This window comes from Arachis hypogaea, chromosome 10 (genome assembly GCF_003086295.3).
Source record: "Arachis hypogaea cultivar Tifrunner chromosome 10, arahy.Tifrunner.gnm2.J5K5, whole genome shotgun sequence".
In the NCBI taxonomy this organism is placed as follows: domain Eukaryota; kingdom Viridiplantae; phylum Streptophyta; class Magnoliopsida; order Fabales; family Fabaceae; genus Arachis; species Arachis hypogaea.
Genome location: NC_092045.1, coordinates 114,628,003 through 114,648,103, shown reverse-complemented (window position 1 = coordinate 114,648,103; position 20,101 = coordinate 114,628,003). Strand labels below are relative to the sequence as shown.

The 20,101-nt window shown below is 32.4% G+C and overlaps 2 protein-coding genes across 7 annotated transcripts; one reads left to right on the top strand and one right to left on the bottom strand.

Moving 5' to 3' along the window:
- Positions 1-1,207: 1,207 nt before the first annotated feature.
- LOC112716897 (U-box domain-containing protein 35) lies at positions 1,208-8,296 on the top strand. Of its 4 annotated transcripts, none has more exons than XM_025768937.3 (10): positions 1,208-1,466; positions 2,278-2,509; positions 3,174-3,295; positions 3,374-3,495; positions 3,944-4,134; positions 4,508-4,830; positions 5,211-5,312; positions 5,439-5,867; positions 6,576-7,328; positions 7,510-8,296. In XM_025768937.3, the coding sequence occupies exons 2-10, from the start codon at positions 2,311-2,313 to the stop codon at positions 7,684-7,686; spliced, it is 2,418 nt and encodes an 805-aa protein (XP_025624722.1). In that variant the 5' UTR covers positions 1,208-1,466; positions 2,278-2,310; the 3' UTR covers positions 7,687-8,296. The 4 variants fall into 4 exon arrangements, with proteins under 4 accessions (XP_025624722.1, XP_025624724.1, XP_025624723.1 ...); XM_025768939.3 differs by having other exon boundaries at positions 1,209-1,466; positions 2,278-2,485; XM_025768938.2 differs by having other exon boundaries at positions 1,394-1,557.
- A 2,193-nt stretch (positions 8,297-10,489) lies between these two features.
- Positions 10,490-19,306, bottom strand: LOC112716896 (E3 ubiquitin protein ligase RIN2). 3 transcript variants are annotated; one of them, XM_025768934.3, is made up of 13 exons: positions 19,195-19,306; positions 18,404-18,773; positions 17,303-17,380; positions 15,675-15,761; positions 15,454-15,575; positions 14,431-14,527; positions 14,214-14,319; positions 12,976-13,133; positions 12,741-12,878; positions 12,586-12,653; positions 12,272-12,502; positions 10,977-11,355; positions 10,490-10,847 (listed from the first exon to the last, which is right to left on the bottom strand). In XM_025768934.3, exons 2-13 carry the CDS (start codon positions 18,656-18,658, stop codon positions 10,791-10,793), a joined length of 1,776 nt encoding a protein of 591 aa, XP_025624719.1. In that variant the 5' UTR covers positions 18,659-18,773; positions 19,195-19,306; the 3' UTR covers positions 10,490-10,790. The 3 variants fall into 3 exon arrangements, with proteins under 3 accessions (XP_025624719.1, XP_025624720.1, XP_025624721.1); XM_025768935.3 differs by lacking the exons at positions 18,404-18,773; positions 19,195-19,306 and adding an exon at positions 17,509-17,802; XM_025768936.3 differs by lacking the exons at positions 18,404-18,773; positions 19,195-19,306 and adding an exon at positions 17,598-17,793.
- Positions 19,307-20,101: the final 795 nt, after the last annotated feature.

Genomic DNA, 20,101 nt, shown 5'->3' with positions numbered 1-20,101 from the left:
AAAATAAATATGTGGGTTTTTTTTCCCTCTTCTGTAATAAAAACACCTCTGTGTTCTATGCATTGATTTGTTTGAATATATATGAATGTGAATCATTCACATATAATTATATATATCTCTATTATTAATTCATAAATAGTTTAAATAGAAAAATATCAATTCCTAAAATTTTCAATCCAGTTGGAAAGAAAATAAAAACTTTCTATAATATCAAGTGATTATTATTTAAGTAACGTGGGACCCAAGAAATCTCATATCTTGTGATGACACCACTGGTGGGTCCCAAAATTTTAATGAACGAAATTTAACACCTCGTGAACTTAGATAAGTGGTCCCCATTCCCAAAATTCAAAAAATTACTAATTTGTGTCCTAAAAATATAAATTAAATATATCATAAAATATAAAAATTAACTTTTTTATATTAAAAATATTAAAAAAATTTATTATTATACTTTTAAAATATATTCTTAAAACACAAATTAATTAAATCTAATTAAAAATTCAGATTTTGTAACAACCTGTTTACTTCTCGCTACCACCAAGATTATGACACCAGTCATTCATACTTTTTTTTTCTTAAATTCTAGAAGCAAACCAACTTGGCAATTTGTTACCGTTTTGTCTTATTTACTTATTTATTTATTTTTGTAATTATTTAACAACTTCCAGGGTTTATATAATGGAAATATCCACGAAACCCAGCAATAAACTAATTTATGGTTGGTGGTTATTGCTTCTGACGGCTCCTTCTTTTTTTTTTTCTTCTTTGACTAGACACATTCCAGACAAGAAAATGCTTTGAAAATTAGAATCCCAAACTAAAATTTATTTAAAAAATTCTCTGCCGTCAATTCATGATTACAAGTTGTTGTTTAATCAATTTCAAATTTTCAATTACTAAATAGTAAATAGTAAATACCCTATTAAAACAAGTTTAATTTTAATATTATATTCTAAAAATTTAACATAATTATTCAATTAGATTTATGTATTTAAATAATTATTTTTATTAATATGATAATATATGATTAATTATTTACATAAATTTTTTTATGACCTTAGACTTATATAGATAAAACAAATTTATGTAAAGAGTTTAATTAATACATTAAAATTATAAATGAAGAAATTTTTTTTATTAAAAAAATATAAAATTTAAATGTTTAGCTGAACTCTATTTATAAAAAATGAAAATTTCAAAATCTCATTTATTTTTCCAATAAAAACTTTTCTATTTTCAAGAATGATAAAAAAGAAATTTAAAATACTTGTTAGCAAAATTCTAGAAAAAAAGGAAAAAAAAAAGTTTGCGTTTTGAGGTCATTGACTCAACGGTCAACGCTTCTTCTAGGCGTGGTTAAGTTCACGTTTTGCAGTGTTCCACGTTTAATTAAAACCTTTTGTTTCAGAATCTGAGTGGTGAAATGCGGAAACTTTCATTTCAGATAAGATTCATAAGCTAAGGTTTGAGGCAAACACTTCATTGCTTTTCAATTTTTTATTTTTTTTTTGTCATTCAATGTTTCAACTTAGCAGTAGCTGTTTGTTTTGATTGGTTAGTTCAGAATCTTCTTCAATTTCTTTGTACTCTGTATTCTTAACATGATTGTTGGATCTTAATAGTTTTCATTTCCCCATAGAAATTATGAATTATGTGTAGCATGTGGCTTCATTGATTTCGGCTTGAATTGAAAACAGTGGTAATTGGATATTCCCTGCATTCCAAGGGAGAAAAAGAAGAATTTTTCATTTTTAGGGTAAATCACCAATTTAATATCTAAATTATTGTGATATTGACAATTTAGTCCAAAAAGAAAGAAACAAGCCATGACTCCTCCTTAAAGATACATACTATCTGATAAAATGCTCCAAAATATAAGCTAAGTAGAAGAAGAAAGGGAATTTTGTCAAATGTTTTTCATATTTGGAAGACCATGCTTGTATTTCTTTCTTTCCATGGCGAAATTTTCGGCGGATTATTCTTTTAGGAGCTAAAATTAGTTGTTTACTCTTTTGATTATTTGAATTTGGAGCTTAAAATGTGCTATGTATCCAGGTTCTTGGTCCCTTGTTCATTGATGAGGTTTTTTGTAACAATGAATAGGGTTGTTTGAAAAGTTGGTGTTGCAATTTCTGAAAGTTTGCTTGAACTTTTGTTTGTTTATTTTTATCTTTTTTAATATTACAATACTGAGCATCCTTTTTCTTAGAGGCTTCCACTAAATTAATTTCTTCTATTCTGGTTAAGCATTCAAATTTGTGTTTTTATTTCCAGAGAATTCATTGTCTTTGACGTTGGTAACACAATATGGAAAGGATTCAAGATAAGGCAGATGAAAATAGTATATCTGAGCATTCGCCTTCATCCATTGTTGCTCTAGCAATTAAGGGTAACAAGAAAAGCAAATTTGTGGTACAGTGGGCACTGAATAAGTTTGTTCCTGAGGGTATAATTGTCTTCAAGCTGATACACGTCCATCCCGGTATAAAAGGAGTTCCAACACCAAGTAATATATGTGCTTCCTGTTTTCGTTGTATTCTAGAATTATGAAACAATTTTATGCTTTCAAACTTTCCAAATATTTTCAATGTAAATATCAAATATGGATTATGAGTATTGATCAGACGGGACACCATATGGCAATTAGTCTGATCCATACGGCTAATTCTACCTAGTTGGTTTAGGCTTTACTGTCTTTATATTTTCTTATTATGTTAAGATACTTCTAATCAATGATATTGATAACACTATGACTTACAACTTTGTCCTGAGGAACAAGTTCATGGTGTTTTTATCTCTGAATTTAGGCCATCTTTATATATGCATCACTTTTGCTGAATTCTAGTGTATGTGTATCCTCTGAAAAGCTGCAAGGATTTGATCTGTTGGTTAAATGTTCAATGAGTGTTCTTGTTAGTAGTCTTGCTTTGTGCCTCACGAGAATTCTACACTTGAATTGCTTTTCACTAACATGATAAAATGATGAAAACATATTTTGGCCCTGTATCTTAATCTCATCATCTTTTTCTACTACTAAAGATATCAACTGCTAACTAACATATTTTTTTTTTATTGAATACAAAAAAGAGTAACTTATGTGACCTTCTCTATTGTTTCACATGTGATGAGTTGCTAATGCATAGTTGGTTCTTGTTTTTTTGAACTTCCAGTGGGAAATGTGATTCCTATTTCACAAGTGCGTACCGATGTAGCAAACGCTTTCAGAAAGGAAGTGGAGTGGCAGACAAATCAAAAGCTTCTACCTTTCAAAAGAATGTGTGAGCAGAGAAAGGTAAGAAATTAGTTCATAGAGATTAACTAGAATGATGAATTCAAAATTGGTTCTATATTTCTTATACCGTTGATCCAGGTCCATGCAGATATCGTGGTGATTGAATCAGATGACGTGGCAAGTGCAGTAGCAGAGGAAGTAGCTAAGGGTGCTATAACCAAACTCGTCGTTGGAGCATCATCTCGTAGCATATTTACCAGGTATTTATTCAAACAATTAATGTATTATGCAATAGTTGTTAATCACTCTGTTGAATTATGAAAACAAGGTACTTCACCAGTTGAAACAAAATCAATCAACCTTCTCATTTTTTTTCATTATTCACTAACCAAGTAACTAGTTAAACCAAATGTGATATGGCCTTTTGTAAAAGGAAGCATTAAGCAAAAATGATACTTTTGTCATTTTTTAACTATTGCATTGCAAATATCATGTAGTATTTGATTCTCAAGAAAACCAGTCATTTGAAAATCTTAAGCTGTCACAAATGCTTTGCAATGATCAAATTTGGATATATAATTTCCCCTTCATTTGAAAGTAGTTTTGGTTTGAAACACGGAGAAATAAGATGTCTATCTTTACCTAGTCTCTCTGTCTCTTTTTCTCCGTCTGATCATAACCTTCCTTTTACTGAAATATTGCTTTCAGTAAACATAAGGGTATATCTGCAAAAATCTCAGTATGCACTCCAAGATTTTGTACAGTCTATGCTACATCGAAAGGAAAACTGTCCATACGACCATCAGACATACAAGTTGATGATAGCATTATCGATGACACTAGTGGAACCAGTTTTTCCTCCAGCAGCTCATCAAATTACACTTCAACCTCTCAGACAGGTATAGTAGTAAGTTGTATTGTTGTATCAGCAGAATATCATGTACAAAGTAAGTAATATGTTAAATTTAAGTAAGAGCCTAAAAGATTTATGATAATTCAGTTAAGTCCTTTAAAGTAGTAATTTGAGCTTCTTGGAAGGTAAGTTAACCAAATACTTTGTAAAAAGTTTTGCATCTAAATTAAAATGAATTTTTTGTAGTCATTAGATCTGAATAATTGTTAAATGTTTGGACTTAAATAAACGAAAAAATTTTGAAGGGAACAAAATCGAGATTTACTATATTTTAACAAAGAGAATATATATAACTGGTCCAATTTTACTTCCCTGTAGCAAAAATACTTACCTTTTGTCCTTTCCTTGGATGTATACAGACACTGGCTCGCTTGCATCATATGCTCCTTCGCATTCATCTTCCTTAACTACACAGCGATTCCAAGCTCTTTCAAGTATAAATCAGACATTATTGAAGACAAGTACTGGTTTAATTGAAACTAATCATTCTAGAGGTCGATCTCTAGATTTTGGGAGAGAGAACATTACTTCAACTACTTCCAGAAACTCTGATATTGATTATGCTTTGAATCGTTCCTCTAGTTACAAAAGTGTTATATCTGATACCGAATCTTTGAATTTTGATCAAAATTCTGCCAAGGAGGAACCATTAGCAATTGAACATCCTTCACCTAATAGGCAGGTAATCAAAATTTTAATACTTTAACTTGAGGAAATCTCACTTCTTGTATTATTTCCAGCTCATACTTAAGTGACAGTACCTTCTTGATTAGCACTATCAGATATATGTTTAGTTTGAACAAAAACTTGGAGCAAATAATTCACATAGTATGTGGTTCTCATGTTATCGTTAGACTCCCGGCAACTACAATCTGACTAGAATTATAGTCCTTGTGCATATCATATTTCATGCATATGCAAATCTGTTTGCTCTTTCGTCAAATATGTGCTCAGCTGCTCAAGGCCCTTATGCTGCATATGAGAATATTTTATACTTTTGTAGTTGTTGCTTCAGCAAAATCCTTTTGCAAGTGATTTTTTTTTTTTGCGGTCATTTATCAGGAAAATGTTAACCTTGAGCTGGAAAAGTTGAGAATTGAACTAAGACACGCCCAAGGAATGCATGCAGTAGCTCAAAGCGAAAGCATAGATGCATCACGAAAGGTAATATCTATTAGCTTGTTTATGGAAACCCAGACCCTCTCATGGCTCCGGTTCTTTCTTGAAATCAAATTCTTTCGACTACTATTATCAAGTGGACTAACTAATATCCTTTATTGCTCTGAACAGTTGAATGACCTCAGCAAGAGGCGATCAGAAGAATCCATGAAACTGAAGGAGATTCTTGCTAAGGAGGAAATGGCCATAGAATTGGCAAGACATGAAAGAGAGAAATATGAAGCTGCGGCAAGAGAAGCGGAATATTTGAAAGAGTGTGCTGAAAGAGAAGCTGCAGAAAGAAAAGAAGCAGAGTTGAAGGCTATCCGTGCGGCTAAAGATAAAGAAAAGCTGGAGGATGCTATTACTGGTTCCACGCCGTTGTACCGAAAGTTTGCTTGGGATGAAATAGTGTCCGCTACCTCATCATTCTCTGAAGATTTGAAAATTGGAATGGGAGCATATGGAAAGGTGTACAAGTGCAGTTTGTATCATACAACTGTTGCTGTTAAAGTTCTTCACCCTAATAGGGGCCACAATAGCAAGCAATTCCAGCAAGAGGTATGGAAACTATACATATAATGGTTATGCAAAATAATTTTCATTGTAGAAAGTTTTCACTCTTATCATTCAAAAGAAGCAAAATACAAACTATATAGCCAGAGAAGAAAGAACAGAGATGAACTCTTCTATGTCTAAACTACTCTCAAACAGAATCTTGTCATATCCTTTGTTAAGTAACAAATCCTACCTTCATACCAGAATTTAAAAACCAAAAAGAAATTAATCCCAACAGCTAGATGTCTTTCAAAACTTCCCATCAAGTGGGTATATGCACAACTTGCTTTTTAAAGTGTTAAATTTTCAAACACCGATCTAGGTCCCTACATTTTCGCTAATTGCTTGTATCCCCTTAGAAGAATTTGGTTCTGTTCCTTTCAAACACTGAAATTGAGATTCCTGTAGTTGTAAAGCAATCAATGAGTCCAAAAGTGAAAAATGCTTCTTTCAATGATTTTAAACTCATAAACTTAGATAATATGCATTTAAAAAGGAAAGCAAATCTGCAACAAGAAAATGAAAGGAGAAAAACTGGAAAATCAATAATAGAGAGTGGATAGATAAGATAATCCTAATATCTGCATAACTGTCAACATAATCATGAATAATTATAATAACAATAGTCAAAGAAATAGAACATCAAATAATGAGTATGAATTAGATTTAACCTCACAACAGCACTAATATATGTCTTCCCTATGTTTCCAGCTTGAGATACTTAGCAGAACTCGTCATCCAAACTTGCTTCTTCTTCTTGGTGCATGTCCTGAGCATGGATGCCTTGTGTATGAATATATGGAGAATGGTAACTTGGACGATAGATTACTCCGGAAAAACAATGCCACCCCTATTCCATGGTTTGAGAGGTATCGAATAGCATGGGAAGTTGCATCAGCTCTATCCTTTCTTCACAGTTCGAAGCCAAAACCAATCATCCATCGTGATTTGAAGCCAGCGAACATCCTTCTTGGTCGTAACCTTGTCAGCAAGATTGGTGATATTGGCCTTTCGACAATGCTTCAGTCAGATAATTTATCCACCATGTACAAGGACACTGAGCCTGTTGGGACACTCTGCTACATAGACCCTGAGTATCAAAGAAATGGATTGATATCACCAAAATCAGATGTTTATGCTTTGGGAATAGTTATATTACAGTTATTGACTGCAAAACCAGCCATAGGAATTACTCATGTGGTTGAAACAGCAATTGGTGCCGGGAAGTTGACGGATATATTGGATCCAGAGGCAGGAAGTTGGCCATTTCAAGAGACATTAGAATTAGCTCAATTAGGACTGAGCTGTGCTGAACTTCGGCGAATAGACCGGCCTGATTTGAAAGATCAAGTTCTTCCTACACTAGAGAGATTGAAAGAAATTGCTGATAGGACTCAACAATCTCCTTCAATAGTATTTGTTAGATCCAGACCTCCCAATCACTTTATCTGTCCAATACTTCAGGTAGTTTTAAGTACATCATAATGATAGCATTCGATTTATTTTAATTGATTCAGATCCTTCCACTCTTGTATTACTTCTATAAATAAAAAAATTTTATTAAGGAGTTACCTGCAAGATCTTACCTCTGCATGACTTTTTCAACCATCATGTTAATTTTCAAAATATGTTTCATTTCATGCAGGATGTGATGGATGATCCTTGTGTTGCTGCGGATGGATATTCATATGATCGTAAAGCAATTGAAAAGTGGTTTCAAGAGAATGACAAATCACCAATGACAAATATGGCCTTACCACACAAGCATCTAATTCCTAATTACACTCTCCTGTCAGCAATTATGGAATGGAAGTCTCAATAAATATGATGCAGCATTATCTTTCTCATTGTTAGTATTCAATTCATTTGTTTCTCTTGTGTAGCCTGCATAAAAAGGTTCTTGTATGATATGTGACGAGTCTTAGATGCAAATTGTTTGTCTACCACCCAAAGCTTGCTATTTGGTTAATTTAGGGAGCATTATTTGCAAGTGGCACTCGAACTTACTCAACCTCTTGAGTTAAGACCAAGTCAGCCTAACTCTCAGTACTTAGCAAGAAAGATAAGAACATAAGAAAAAGAAAGCTTCAGTGGAAAGAACACTTCATAGGTGTAATCGGCTTTTCTCTAGCAAAGGAAGTGGCAAATGATTATCTGTAAGGGAAGGAACCTTAACTCAACAACCAAGAGATGGTGGAAGAAACATGCTCTATGCTGTGAACATTAAAGGGCAGTAGCTAGGATGATAGGATGATAGGAAGATTTTCAGTATATTCTCTCTTTTTGTACATCTTGAATGTAGTTGATCTATTCTTCACTTCTTTTTGGTATTTATTCTTGCTGTAATAACTTGTATTAACTCTAAGAAGTCTAACTCATGGATCATGATTTTGAGGAAATATTTATCTACCAGCGAGTTTTCCAGTTTGCTATATGGATCATCCGGTCTTATTTTTCAGAGTTCATTGAGGTGACATTTGTAATTGATTTGATTTGTTGTATATAGAATTTGTTTAGGTGAGTTTTCTAAAAATATTTTTTTAAAAGTGATTTTCAAAAAAAAATTCAAAAATAAAAATAATTTGATATTTGAAAATCTTATCTAAAAGTATTTTTTATCTATTAATATTTTTTGACACAATATAAAAATATATTTTTTGTTTATTTATTATGTTAAAACAATTCTCTATTAAAGTAAAAATATCCTTTTAAAAAAAATTATAGTTTTTAAAAACAAAAATTAAAAAGATTTATCAAACATCCTAAAATTTTTAAAATGATAATTTTCTATTGATTTTTTTTCTCACCACCTTAGTTTTTTTTTTTGGTGACTTCTCACCACCTTAGTTTAATTAATCACAAATGGTTAAGGAGTATGAAAAAAAGATTCCCTTAAGTGAGAAAAATTATAAAATGACAGTTAATCACCATTAATGCTCTTCTAACTGCTGTTTTTAGATATTATTGTGGGTTTTCTTCTTCTGATTTATGCCCACGTTGCTCTCTAGCTCCAGAAACTATCCTTCATTATTTGTGTGATTATCTTTGGCAAACTTTACAGTTTAATGATGTTCACTATTCATCCTTTTAAACAGTGGATATTTAAATGGAAAAATGTCAATGCTATTCTTTTTTTTTTTCTAGTTTTTGGTGGATTTAGAGAGACAGGAATAATGATGTTTTCAATCCTATGAATTATTGGCCTTTTAATAAAGTGCTATCATTAATCTCAGCATCTGATAAGGAATTAAAATCTTTGTTCACTAACCTTAACGGTGTCCATTTATCTTGCCCGAACTCATCTTGGTCTCCTCCTCCTGAGGAGATGTTTAAAATTAAAAGTGATGCTAGTATCCATGGCGATTGTGCTGGCTTTGCCTGTATTATCAAGAAACTCGAATGGTGTCTGGCAAAGTGGTTGTATTGGGATTTTGCCGCTAGGAACGGTTCTTCGTTGTGAGTTTTTTGCTATTTGGAAGGGATTACTTTTGGCTTAGGAGGCAAGGTACAGGCACATTTCTTGTGAGACAGACTGTTTGAAAGTTTTTTTCCTAGTCTAAGACCGTTTTACTAATATCCAAAGTGCTGATCATAATTTGGTTTCTAAAATTCATAATATTTTGACTTGGAATTGGAAAGCTGATATCAAGATAATTCAGAAATCAGCTAACCATGTTACGAATGCTATGGCAAAGTTTGGCAGTGAATAATATCTCCCAAACTGTGTTGTTGACTTGTTGGAGCCTTGGGAGGGCTGCTGGTTTTTAGGAGGCCTTCCTCTCTCTTTTGTTTTCTTTGTTTTCTTTTCTTTCTTGTCCAGTCACCAAAAAAATCACCATTATGTATTTAAATGCCATTAAGTGGTAAGAAAAATATTATTAGAAAAAAGATTTTATTTTAAATTTGTGTGCTTGATAAATTTTTTAAGCAAAATTTAAAAAATATTAAAAAAACAAACATCTTTTAAAAAAATATAATTCTCATAATTTTTTTTAAAAATATTTTTTTGATGTTAAAAAAAGATGTTTTAACATAATAAATATATTTTAAAAAGCATAATTTTTATGAAACATCCAAATGCAAAATTAATTTTATCTTTTTTAAATATATTTTAAAAATATCACTCAAAAAAGATCTTTTAGAAGTAAATCCAAACAAACCTTAAATTTGTAACTTTTATAATGAGAATTACTATCTTGATTTGAAGATAAATTACACCCTTACTTTCTTCTCTGCTAACTATCCTCTTGATTCTTGAGTTGCAGACATTGTCAAATGAATGACAACAACTATCTATGTGCCTGAAAACTTTGTTCTCGTAGCATGAATTTACAATATTTTCTTGCCATCCTAGTAGCTTTTCTATTCACATATTATTTATTTATTTTTAATAAACAGACACAATACATCAATATTACTCTCTATTTTATCCTTTAAAAAGATACTGCATAATCTAGTGGGAGATTGAGGGTTAATACCGGAAAGGACATTTAGACACCAAATCTCTCCAATTCCTATTTAAATATAGTAAATATATAGTAGATTATTATTATTATTATTATTATTATTATTATTATTATTATTAAATTCCGATGTCTTGCCCAGTGAAATTCAGTTAAAACAGATTACTGTTTAAGGATATTGTCTCTGCCAGGATTAAACGGTAAGAAAAATTACAGCATCCTCAGTAGTACATCAGCCTTAAAATTGAGAGAGAACTTGCGCAACACATGAACATATACCACATTTATTTTGCTACAAATCCACGATGAACACATTTCCTCAACTATCTTTGGATAACAGGTTAAATTTGCTAATAATATATACATAAAATGAAGCCTGTGCCACTCTAGGGACATTTCAAGAGCAACATCTTGAAGTTCCACTTGATTCTTCAAAATCCTTGATGTCAAATACCAATATACATTACATTTGAAGAAGATTATTCACAGTAACTGTGACAGAGTTTGTTCTCTGCAAGTCCTGCAGTATCAAACTAACTGTCATTTTGTATGCTCATACAAGTCTTTACACAATTGGAAATTATTTCATGATGCAATCACATAATATATTGCCCCCAATAAAAAGAAAAGACAAATGAAATAAAAATACCTGGAATATTATGTCATCTGGAATATGAGGTAAAACCTCCCGAACAGTTTCGGCCATAGCAAGAATATTAGCCATATTATCATTTGCAGATTGTGAACCACTTCTTCTATGTAAGCTACCTGATCCTCCTGACGGCCTCTCACCAACAGAAACGGTAGGATTACTAGAAGAAGCCTGGGAGGGATTAATAGGCCAGAGGCCCCAGGAAGCATCTTCAAAGGCACCCTGGGCATAGGTTTCTCCCACAGATGTTAGCTGCCTCATCATCATTTGAACTCTTCCTAATCCAACCGTTCTGATTGTTGTAGATGATGGACCAGCTCCATCAATACCCTGATTTGGCCAAGAATGCAACCAGCCTGAGTCCAGTCCTGCACCCCTAAATAAGTAGAACTTAACTCAGCAAAAAGTAGTGCATCATACACCGAGTTTGTAAGTAAAAACTAAAAAGGATTATGAACCATTATTTTCCTTTTCATGCATAATATCCAGAAGAAAGATGTTCAATAAAGAGATTGAATCACACAGATGTGTTTGTATTACTCCCAATGGAGACAAATGAACACGCTGAGAAATCTGTCTTTGCATTACAAAGGAGAAAAAAAGGAAGTTAGGTATTAAAGAGATCCAGCTGCTCTCCCAGATACCAATTCCCATTCTGGGATATTCCCCTCCCAATATCTCTCCCCTCGAACATTCTCTCTCCTATTAGTTCCAAAACTCATCCTCACCTATACTTTACTCGATAACAATTATGTCCTCTTTGACACCAGCCCACTCTCTACCCTTCCTAACAGGGTACATAACGTTACATGGGACTGGGAATTACTAACGATACTAATATCTGGGGCCATAAAGAATTTATATCATTTTGTCTTCTGCATGATAAATTCCTTGAAAAAATATTGTATAAAAAAAATTATAGTAATATTATGACAAAAAATAGGGAGCTTCAATATTCTAAATGAATGCATCCATTAACACAGATTTAACAGTTCAGAACTCACACTTTAACAATAAGGATTTTGCTAACAAGTGAAACTTGTTATGAATAAAAAAAATAGTTTTCTTATTTTTTTTTTTAAAAGAGAAAACAACTTTTTGACGTTCTGTGCATTTAATATCATTGAAAAGATCAGAACCTTCTCTTTTCTATTTAAAAAAAATTACTTTTGAATTCTTAACAAGTATCTTAAGAGACTTATTAGTTATTAGCAAAGCAAAACCCTAACAATAAATAACAACCAGAAGTAACAGAAATAGAAGACCACAAAGCACTGAGTGAAGATATAAACCTCCAAGGGACATTGTCTGCCGAGTTTGGTATATGATTGGGATACAATACTGCAGGCATGGTATTTCTAGCAGAGTTTTGCCGATCCAGTCCTGCATTTGTATTGCGTACCAGTTGCTCGTCACTAGATATTCCCCCGACATTGGAGCTTGTTTCATTTTCTGACCGGCCCGGAAAAAGAGGCTTTCGGCATGTGGGACAAGTATACATTTCAGTCAGGCCTTGATCCAACCTGAAATCAATTTAGCAAACAATAGTATCTAGCAAAACTCAACCAAATAGAAAACAGAAATAAAAAATTCAACCAAAGCATACCAAGATCTCAAACATGCAAGATGGAAAAGGTGATTGCAGTTTAACCTTTTTGCCTTAGCCATGGATTCCTAACATTAACCCAAAATAAAATGCCATTAACATGTATAACCAAAACAAAGATAACCTCAAGAGTAAGAGGTGACAAATTCGCATACTCTACAAATAGCGCATTCATCATCGTATGCTCTTAACTCCTCATCTGTCGCATCAGGAAGAGCAGCATTAAGTGCTCCTAGAGCTATCCTTAACCTATGGAAGCTTTTTATACGATTTATAATTGCACCAAGCAATGCCTGATTAGAACAAGACAAACAGATACAAAAAGAATTATTTGTAAATGTCATATTTTCATAAGTAGAATTGATGCAGGATTAAGAATTACATATTTACCCGTATGTTTAGGAACAACACTGCGTCTACTAGATGAAAAGCCATCCCATGAAGACGCCATATGTACAGGTAATGGCCAAGTGCCATTAAAAATGTTGCCATATCGAGGAAAAACCCGAAGTTCCGAATAAGAGTTCCCTTCCATTCCAGTAAGACACCTGCAGATGCACCACTTAATAAGGAAACTAGAACTACATTCACAAAAAACAAAAAGTTGAAAGGTAAACAATAGATATTCAAGAAGGAAAATACAATAAGGACAAAAAAAATTCACAATAACAGGATTATTTTACCTATTTCAACCATTTATATGGACAGCAACAACAATAAAAATAAAAATAAGAAATAGAACTAAAATATTCTGAACCAGAGGAAATAAAAAAATAAAAAATATAAATGAATGAGTGGAGGCAAGACATATCCATCAACTCTAATTAAGATAAAAGAGGTGTCAGGTGCCTAGAAGTTAGTAAGATGTATGTAAAGGAGGGATAAATATGAAAAAAAAAAAAATCATTTTCACTCCTCTGAGTGCAAATTTCTGAGATAAAACCTCCACCACAAAGGGTTAAATTGTCTACATCCAAATGGTCACTTTTTATTTCAAAAGATAGTGTTTCATGAATATGCACTTTCAACAGCCACATTCCCAAATCCAGTCCCATAACCTGATACATCTCCCTCTTCCCACTCCACTCCTTCATCCACATCCCATGCCACCAGTCCTACCTCCTCTGTACCTATTCCAACTACAGCCACAACTATCTCAAATCTCCTCTCCTTCATCTCAGTCCTCTTCTAATGACATCTGTAGCAATGTGCCATATACACCATGGTTTGGCCTACCTGATTGGAGAATAATTCTCGCAAATTTGAAGATAGACTTTCAAAAGCAAGTTTCTATGAGACAGGGTTACTCTTCGACCCATTTTCCAGTGTCTGTCCTTGTATAGATCATCCTAATGATTGGTCTCCTAGTAGCGAAAAGCCAAAATATTCTTGTTTGGACAAAGTGGTAACATTAATGCTTTGTTATCATAAACAATAAAATAAGGAAAAGCAAGGTAAAGAAGATACCAACTTAATAACATTGCAAATTAGTCATATAATTAGAACATCCAAGATGTGAATCAGAGATCCAATATTTTGTTTAAAATAGAAAGAAGCAAAATCAGGATGACTGCAATCATGTAGATGCATTATTAGAAGTTTAAAAATCAAATTTAAATCAAAACTACCTGCTGTTAGTGTATTAAACAATTTAGGCATTTGGCAATCACTGCTGTTGCAAGCTGAATGAGGAAGCCATATGTCAAGGAACTGAAATCCATGCACCAAAATGGCCTACATTACGAAATGCACAAAACAGTATCATTACACCAATAGCCACTGCAAACATCAGAAACTAGATGAGTGAATCCCAAATCTGCCGTGATACATACTAAGTAGTAATACCTGTAGGGTCTCAAAAGCAATACTTAATGGCTCAAAGAATAGTAACAGATGCAGAGAGGATGGATCGCTTCTATATACTGACACACAAAACCTTATCCTAGGAGAATTTAAAAAAAAAAGCGTCAGGAGCATTCTTAAAGCAATAAAATTACAATAATGATGTTAATAGTACTTGGTTTAGCATTCATGGAAATTATATCTAAAATGGCTCCAAGGGCAGAATAATCATACTACAAATCCAGACAAGAAAAGCATGAACTGTGGATTGTTGGCTCCACAGAAATATATATTAAGAGACTAGAACCAGGATTTTATCACGATGCAAATCCAAGAAGCAACATTAAAAATAATATATATATATATATAACCTGCAGTAAAGATTCACTCATCCTATTCATAACCAAATTCTCCTAGTAGAGTTTCCCTTGTAACAAAATTTAAATTAACCTTCAGTTGTAACGTTCTATCAATTCCTACTACAACCAACCCAACTATTACTGATTCATCCCCCACTTTCCTTTTTCTTAATGGTAATAAGAGATTCCCTATCCGTATGTTACATCCTTGAAACATAGAACTAACACCTTCAACCAAGCATTCCATAGTCTATTATGCCTCAACAAAAAAGAAACATGAGCAGTCAAAGCATGGCAGTGAGTACAAAATATGGAGATGCTGATGGATCTGTCAAAAGATGCAGCATAGGAAATTCATAATCACAATAAAGACCAACTCTACCAAGGTACTCTGCCATGATTACCTACCAAGAGGAACCATGAATGACTTTAGATTTGATAAACAATTGAGCAATTCATGCAAGTTAATTTTCCATTTATATGATCAATTAAATGTAAAATGCTGTCCTCACTCCTCAAATGCCTCATTGCTACCAATACCCTCCTAATAACAAGGGTGTTAAAGAACCAACATTCTTGTAATTAACATTAATCATGACAATCATCACAACCATGGTGATACTATGAACAAGAATATCGTTCTAGAGGTGCAGAAAGAAAAGAATACCAGAAAACATCAATGAAGAAAACGAATAACAATGCTGAATATACACGAAGATATGTCCAAGGTGTCACAGATGGAGATGCATTCAGCCGCTCCAAACGATCTCTAGCCAAAGCTTGAAACATCTAAGCAACATAACAAGTGAATGACATTCTGTTTTTGTTTGCATTTAACAAAAGTCAACGGACTTATTTACGTTTCATCTCTGATAAAACAGACCATACCTTTAAAGAACAGAGCACAGTCAGCCATGTTGACCAAAGACCAGCCTGATATACTGTCGGTGGCACAATCAGTGGTAGAAATGTCCCCTGTTCATCCACCATCATGAATAAATAACACTTAAGCAGTGACAGATATAAGACTTATCAAGTTCTCACAATTCGTAAGTTATATAAATGCTTTTCATAATGTGGGTAGCCCAATTCAACTACCTCCATATTGTCACAATCTGATATTGGAACAATTTGAGTCTAAGGAAATAGCTAGCACTAATTACGTATTTTTCAAACTATGCACGTTCTTATTTAAAACCACAAACCTATGCAAGGTGCAGCAGTTAAAATTGGTGTCGACACTTGACAGCATATACACTGTTGACTTGATGCAGAATGCTAAAAAATGGACAAAGTGAAAAAGGGATAAACACAACATTGAGCTCAAGTCCTCTAGACAATGGAAACTAGGTTCACAGAGAAAGAGACACATACTCGGAACCTCAACCTCCTTTTTGGATCCTCCACAAAAGCCATAACTTCCACTGCATCAAAAACTACACTCTTCCATCCATCACAACCATGGGTAGATTTTCCATGTCCATTGCTGATGTTCACCAATGACCCCTGCTAGTCACACTACCGCAAGTCACATCTTCCCCTGATAGTCCCACTACCTCAACCTAGTCCTATCACCAACTAACTTTCTCATTCCCATTTTTGCCATATGTAAGTTTCTTTTTCTATATCCACGACTTGACTAGCAGGCGTCCCTTACACCGTTGTTTCATGTGCGAAATACCACTCTAATATTATCTCAAACTTTGCCCCAATATAATTAGTTTACCCATCATCTTTACTACTTTGTCAAATCAAGATTCTCCTTTTCCTGGATCTTCAAAGCTGGTTCCACTCCATTAACTATATCCCCTTACCATTTTCTTAGCAAACTGGTTATTAAATCTCCCACGATAAAATCCCTTTCAGGTTGGAGATGATCATCGTCTCCAATCCTTTTTGTCTTTGCCTCCTGTACAACCTTCTTGACTTCAAAATTGTAAGACATGTTTCTTTCATGTTCAATTCACTTCGTGTCCTACATGTGATGCTTTTCTTTTCATCAAACCTTCATTGTATTTCATTATCCAATCAAAAGCTACAACCTCACATCAAGTAGAAATCGAGGACTGTGACACTTCAAACGTTGATACAAACCATAAGTCTAGTCATCTAGAGCATCTACCACTGGTAGTACCATCTCAAATTATGCAGTTCCTTCATGCTCCACCTAGATGGACCACATATAAGAAAAAACCCTATCCTTCAAATACTAGAATGTTCTTCCCGTGCCAAAAACTCCAATTCTGCCACTCACTCCCACATTCCATCTTATTCATATCTATGTAGGGATCCATACATCGGGATTCTAACACCAATTAGTAGGAGCCTAGTATTCACTCAAGTATCAATGGAAAGGAAATTTTGTATGTTATGCTAACGGAGGAGTTGAAATCTAATGAAGAATTCAACCTTCGGATCATCTATACAAACATGAAAATCTAAAACAAAGGAACAATTCGATGCATATCATAACAACACAATTCATAAGCTGAATAAACAGAGAGAATCTGAATAACCTTATAAATAATATAATTAACGAGTCGTTCAATTAGTTTACGCGTTTCAGAAGAATACAACTCCGTGAAGAACATAGCCTGCAAGTAACAACAACAACAAAAAAAAAGTCAGAAACAAAAAAAAATCACCGACGAAATCAGACACAGCGTAACAGCATCGATTAGTTACAGAAATGAAATAAAAAGATGAATTAATCATAACTGACCATCACAAAATTGAGGAACTAAGTACGGAGTGGGAAGTAGAGATGGAATTAGGAGCGAAATTGAGTTAGCGAGGGAAAAGAGGATTGACCTAAACTGAAGGCAGTGGCCACGGCATACACCTAATGTGTTGATATTCAAAGAAAGAAGGAAGGAGAGAAAGAAAGGAGGAAGCTCACGATCTTTGCTTCAGAGGAGAGGATGCTTATTGCGTATTTGTTTTATCATATTTACAATTTAGTCCTCGACAGGAAAAAAATGAGAGTAATTACCTAAAATCAATCTATATTTTTATTAAGGGATTAGGGACGCAGTTTTGGATTTTTAGGCCAGGACTGTTTTTTCATTCTCACACACGTGAACACTGAACTATTGTGCGCGTAAGTTCATGTGCCAATTCAATATTCTTTTTAGGAGGTAATAGAATATTTGTATAATGTGTATAATAGGTTATTTTATTAAAGATCAAATTCTAGATTTTTTGAATTTAGAGTTCTAATACCATGTCATAAAATCACTCAACCCAAAAGGCTGATAGAAAAAGATAACACTCATAGTTATATTTCTAATACTAAATCGAATATCCCTAAACCTCAATTATACACATTGTACAAATATTTTATTGTTTTCCTATATTTTCTCTATTTTTTATTAGTGAGTCCTATAAAAAAATTGACTTAAAATTATTATATATTTGATAAAAAAAATTAAAAATTAATTTAAATATTAATTTACATAATTAAATATATATATAAAATTATTTTATACTGACAATATATCAAAATTAAATTCTTATATTAAATCTGTGAATACTTAATATTACTAGCACTTGCTACTATTCTAAGAAAATAAAAATCTAAACATTAAAAAAAAAAACAAGTAAAAGAAGAAACTGACCTTGAGACAAAGATTGATAAGAATGAAAACATTGATGAAGCAATTCGCCAACAACCCAATGGTGGTGGAAAAATCAAAAGGCAACTCATCAATCTTGGTAATATTATTACTATTAATATTAATATTATTATTATTGTCTAAGTTAATTATTCCATCAGAAATGAGTTTGTATAGTGAAAATTCTGAGCAGAAGTGCAAAGCAATAAAGCTTAACACTGTAGAAACCCCAGAAATTGCTATGATCCTCAAAGCCATTGGTATTATAACACACCATAATGCACCATTTCAAAATCAACTTATTATTAAAACACACCATCACTATTTCTCACAATTTTTATTTCCAACATAGCTCTCCATATATACATACAACCTATTACAAAGAAAAGGAAAAAAAAAATTAGTTAGCTACAATAATGCTACACTTTTTTAATTAAAAAAATTGCAAAGTTGAAGAAGAAACTAATTTCAATTTTTTGCAGTATTTGATTTACATTTTCTAACATTCACGTATGCATTTTTGGAGAAAAGAAAAAAAAATAGGGAAATTAATTCACCTTCCTCGTCAATATATTATAGCACATCCTCTATTTTAATTTCGAGGTTTCTAAAAAGATTATTGAATTTTCATAACATGTAAATAAATAAATCTAAGAAACCAATATCAATGAAAACCCAAATCAATTGAAAACATCACAAGGTAATTGATGATGAGGAAAACAAATTTTTTACCCAAAATGGATAAATTCATAACCACTATTCTGGTAAATTAACAAAATGAACAGGGAAAGAACCTGATTAAATTGATCTATAGGATGACAGTGTGGAAATGAGGTTTGGGGTTTCTTCGATTAGCATTCACATCAAGATAGATCTAGGGGAGAATAAAATTTTCAGAGGAAAAAAAAATAGAACTATTAGATGATCATAGGAATATAATATTTTTTAAGATTTCAAAAGCATAACAAGTAATTAATGAGTAATACTCATGCCAAATATGGAGCCATTTTGGATTATCTAAGAGATTTTTTATTTAAATATAAAATAAATATATGATTTTTCAATTTGGACATATATGGAGAAAATTATGTTATAGATAAAATAAAAATTAAAGTAACAACTCAAAAATAATATATTTTTTAAAAGAGTTTAGGGAGTCCATTTTTTTTAGTCAATATTAATCAGTTTTTTTTTATTTTAAATTTTAAATTCTAAATCCTAAATTTTAAATCTATACTCTAAATCCTCAAAAAAAAAAAATAATTTTTAAATAAAAATTGAATAAATCACCAATTTTAATTGATTTGGTATGTAAACTTTTTTTACACAAATTGATCTGATTTAAAACAATCTATTATATATAGGTGCATAGTAAATTGTTTTAAGATGTCCTTATATATTATGCACCTATATTAAATTATTTGGTAACTTATCCTAAAAAATTATCTAATAATAACTAAATTAAAGTTGATACCTTGTACTTAATTATTCTCTTCAAAAATACTTATTCCCAATCAAGAAAGAAAATAATCATGCTACATGATATTAGAAATTAGTCATTGACAAATACGAAATAATAAGTTTATCCAATACATTGTAGAAAAACATCCCAAGCAAGATTTTGCCTTGATAGTAGAATTTGCAACCTTAAACTCCTTTGACAAGTTACATTTGATTTATGTGTCATTTTTTATTTTTAGA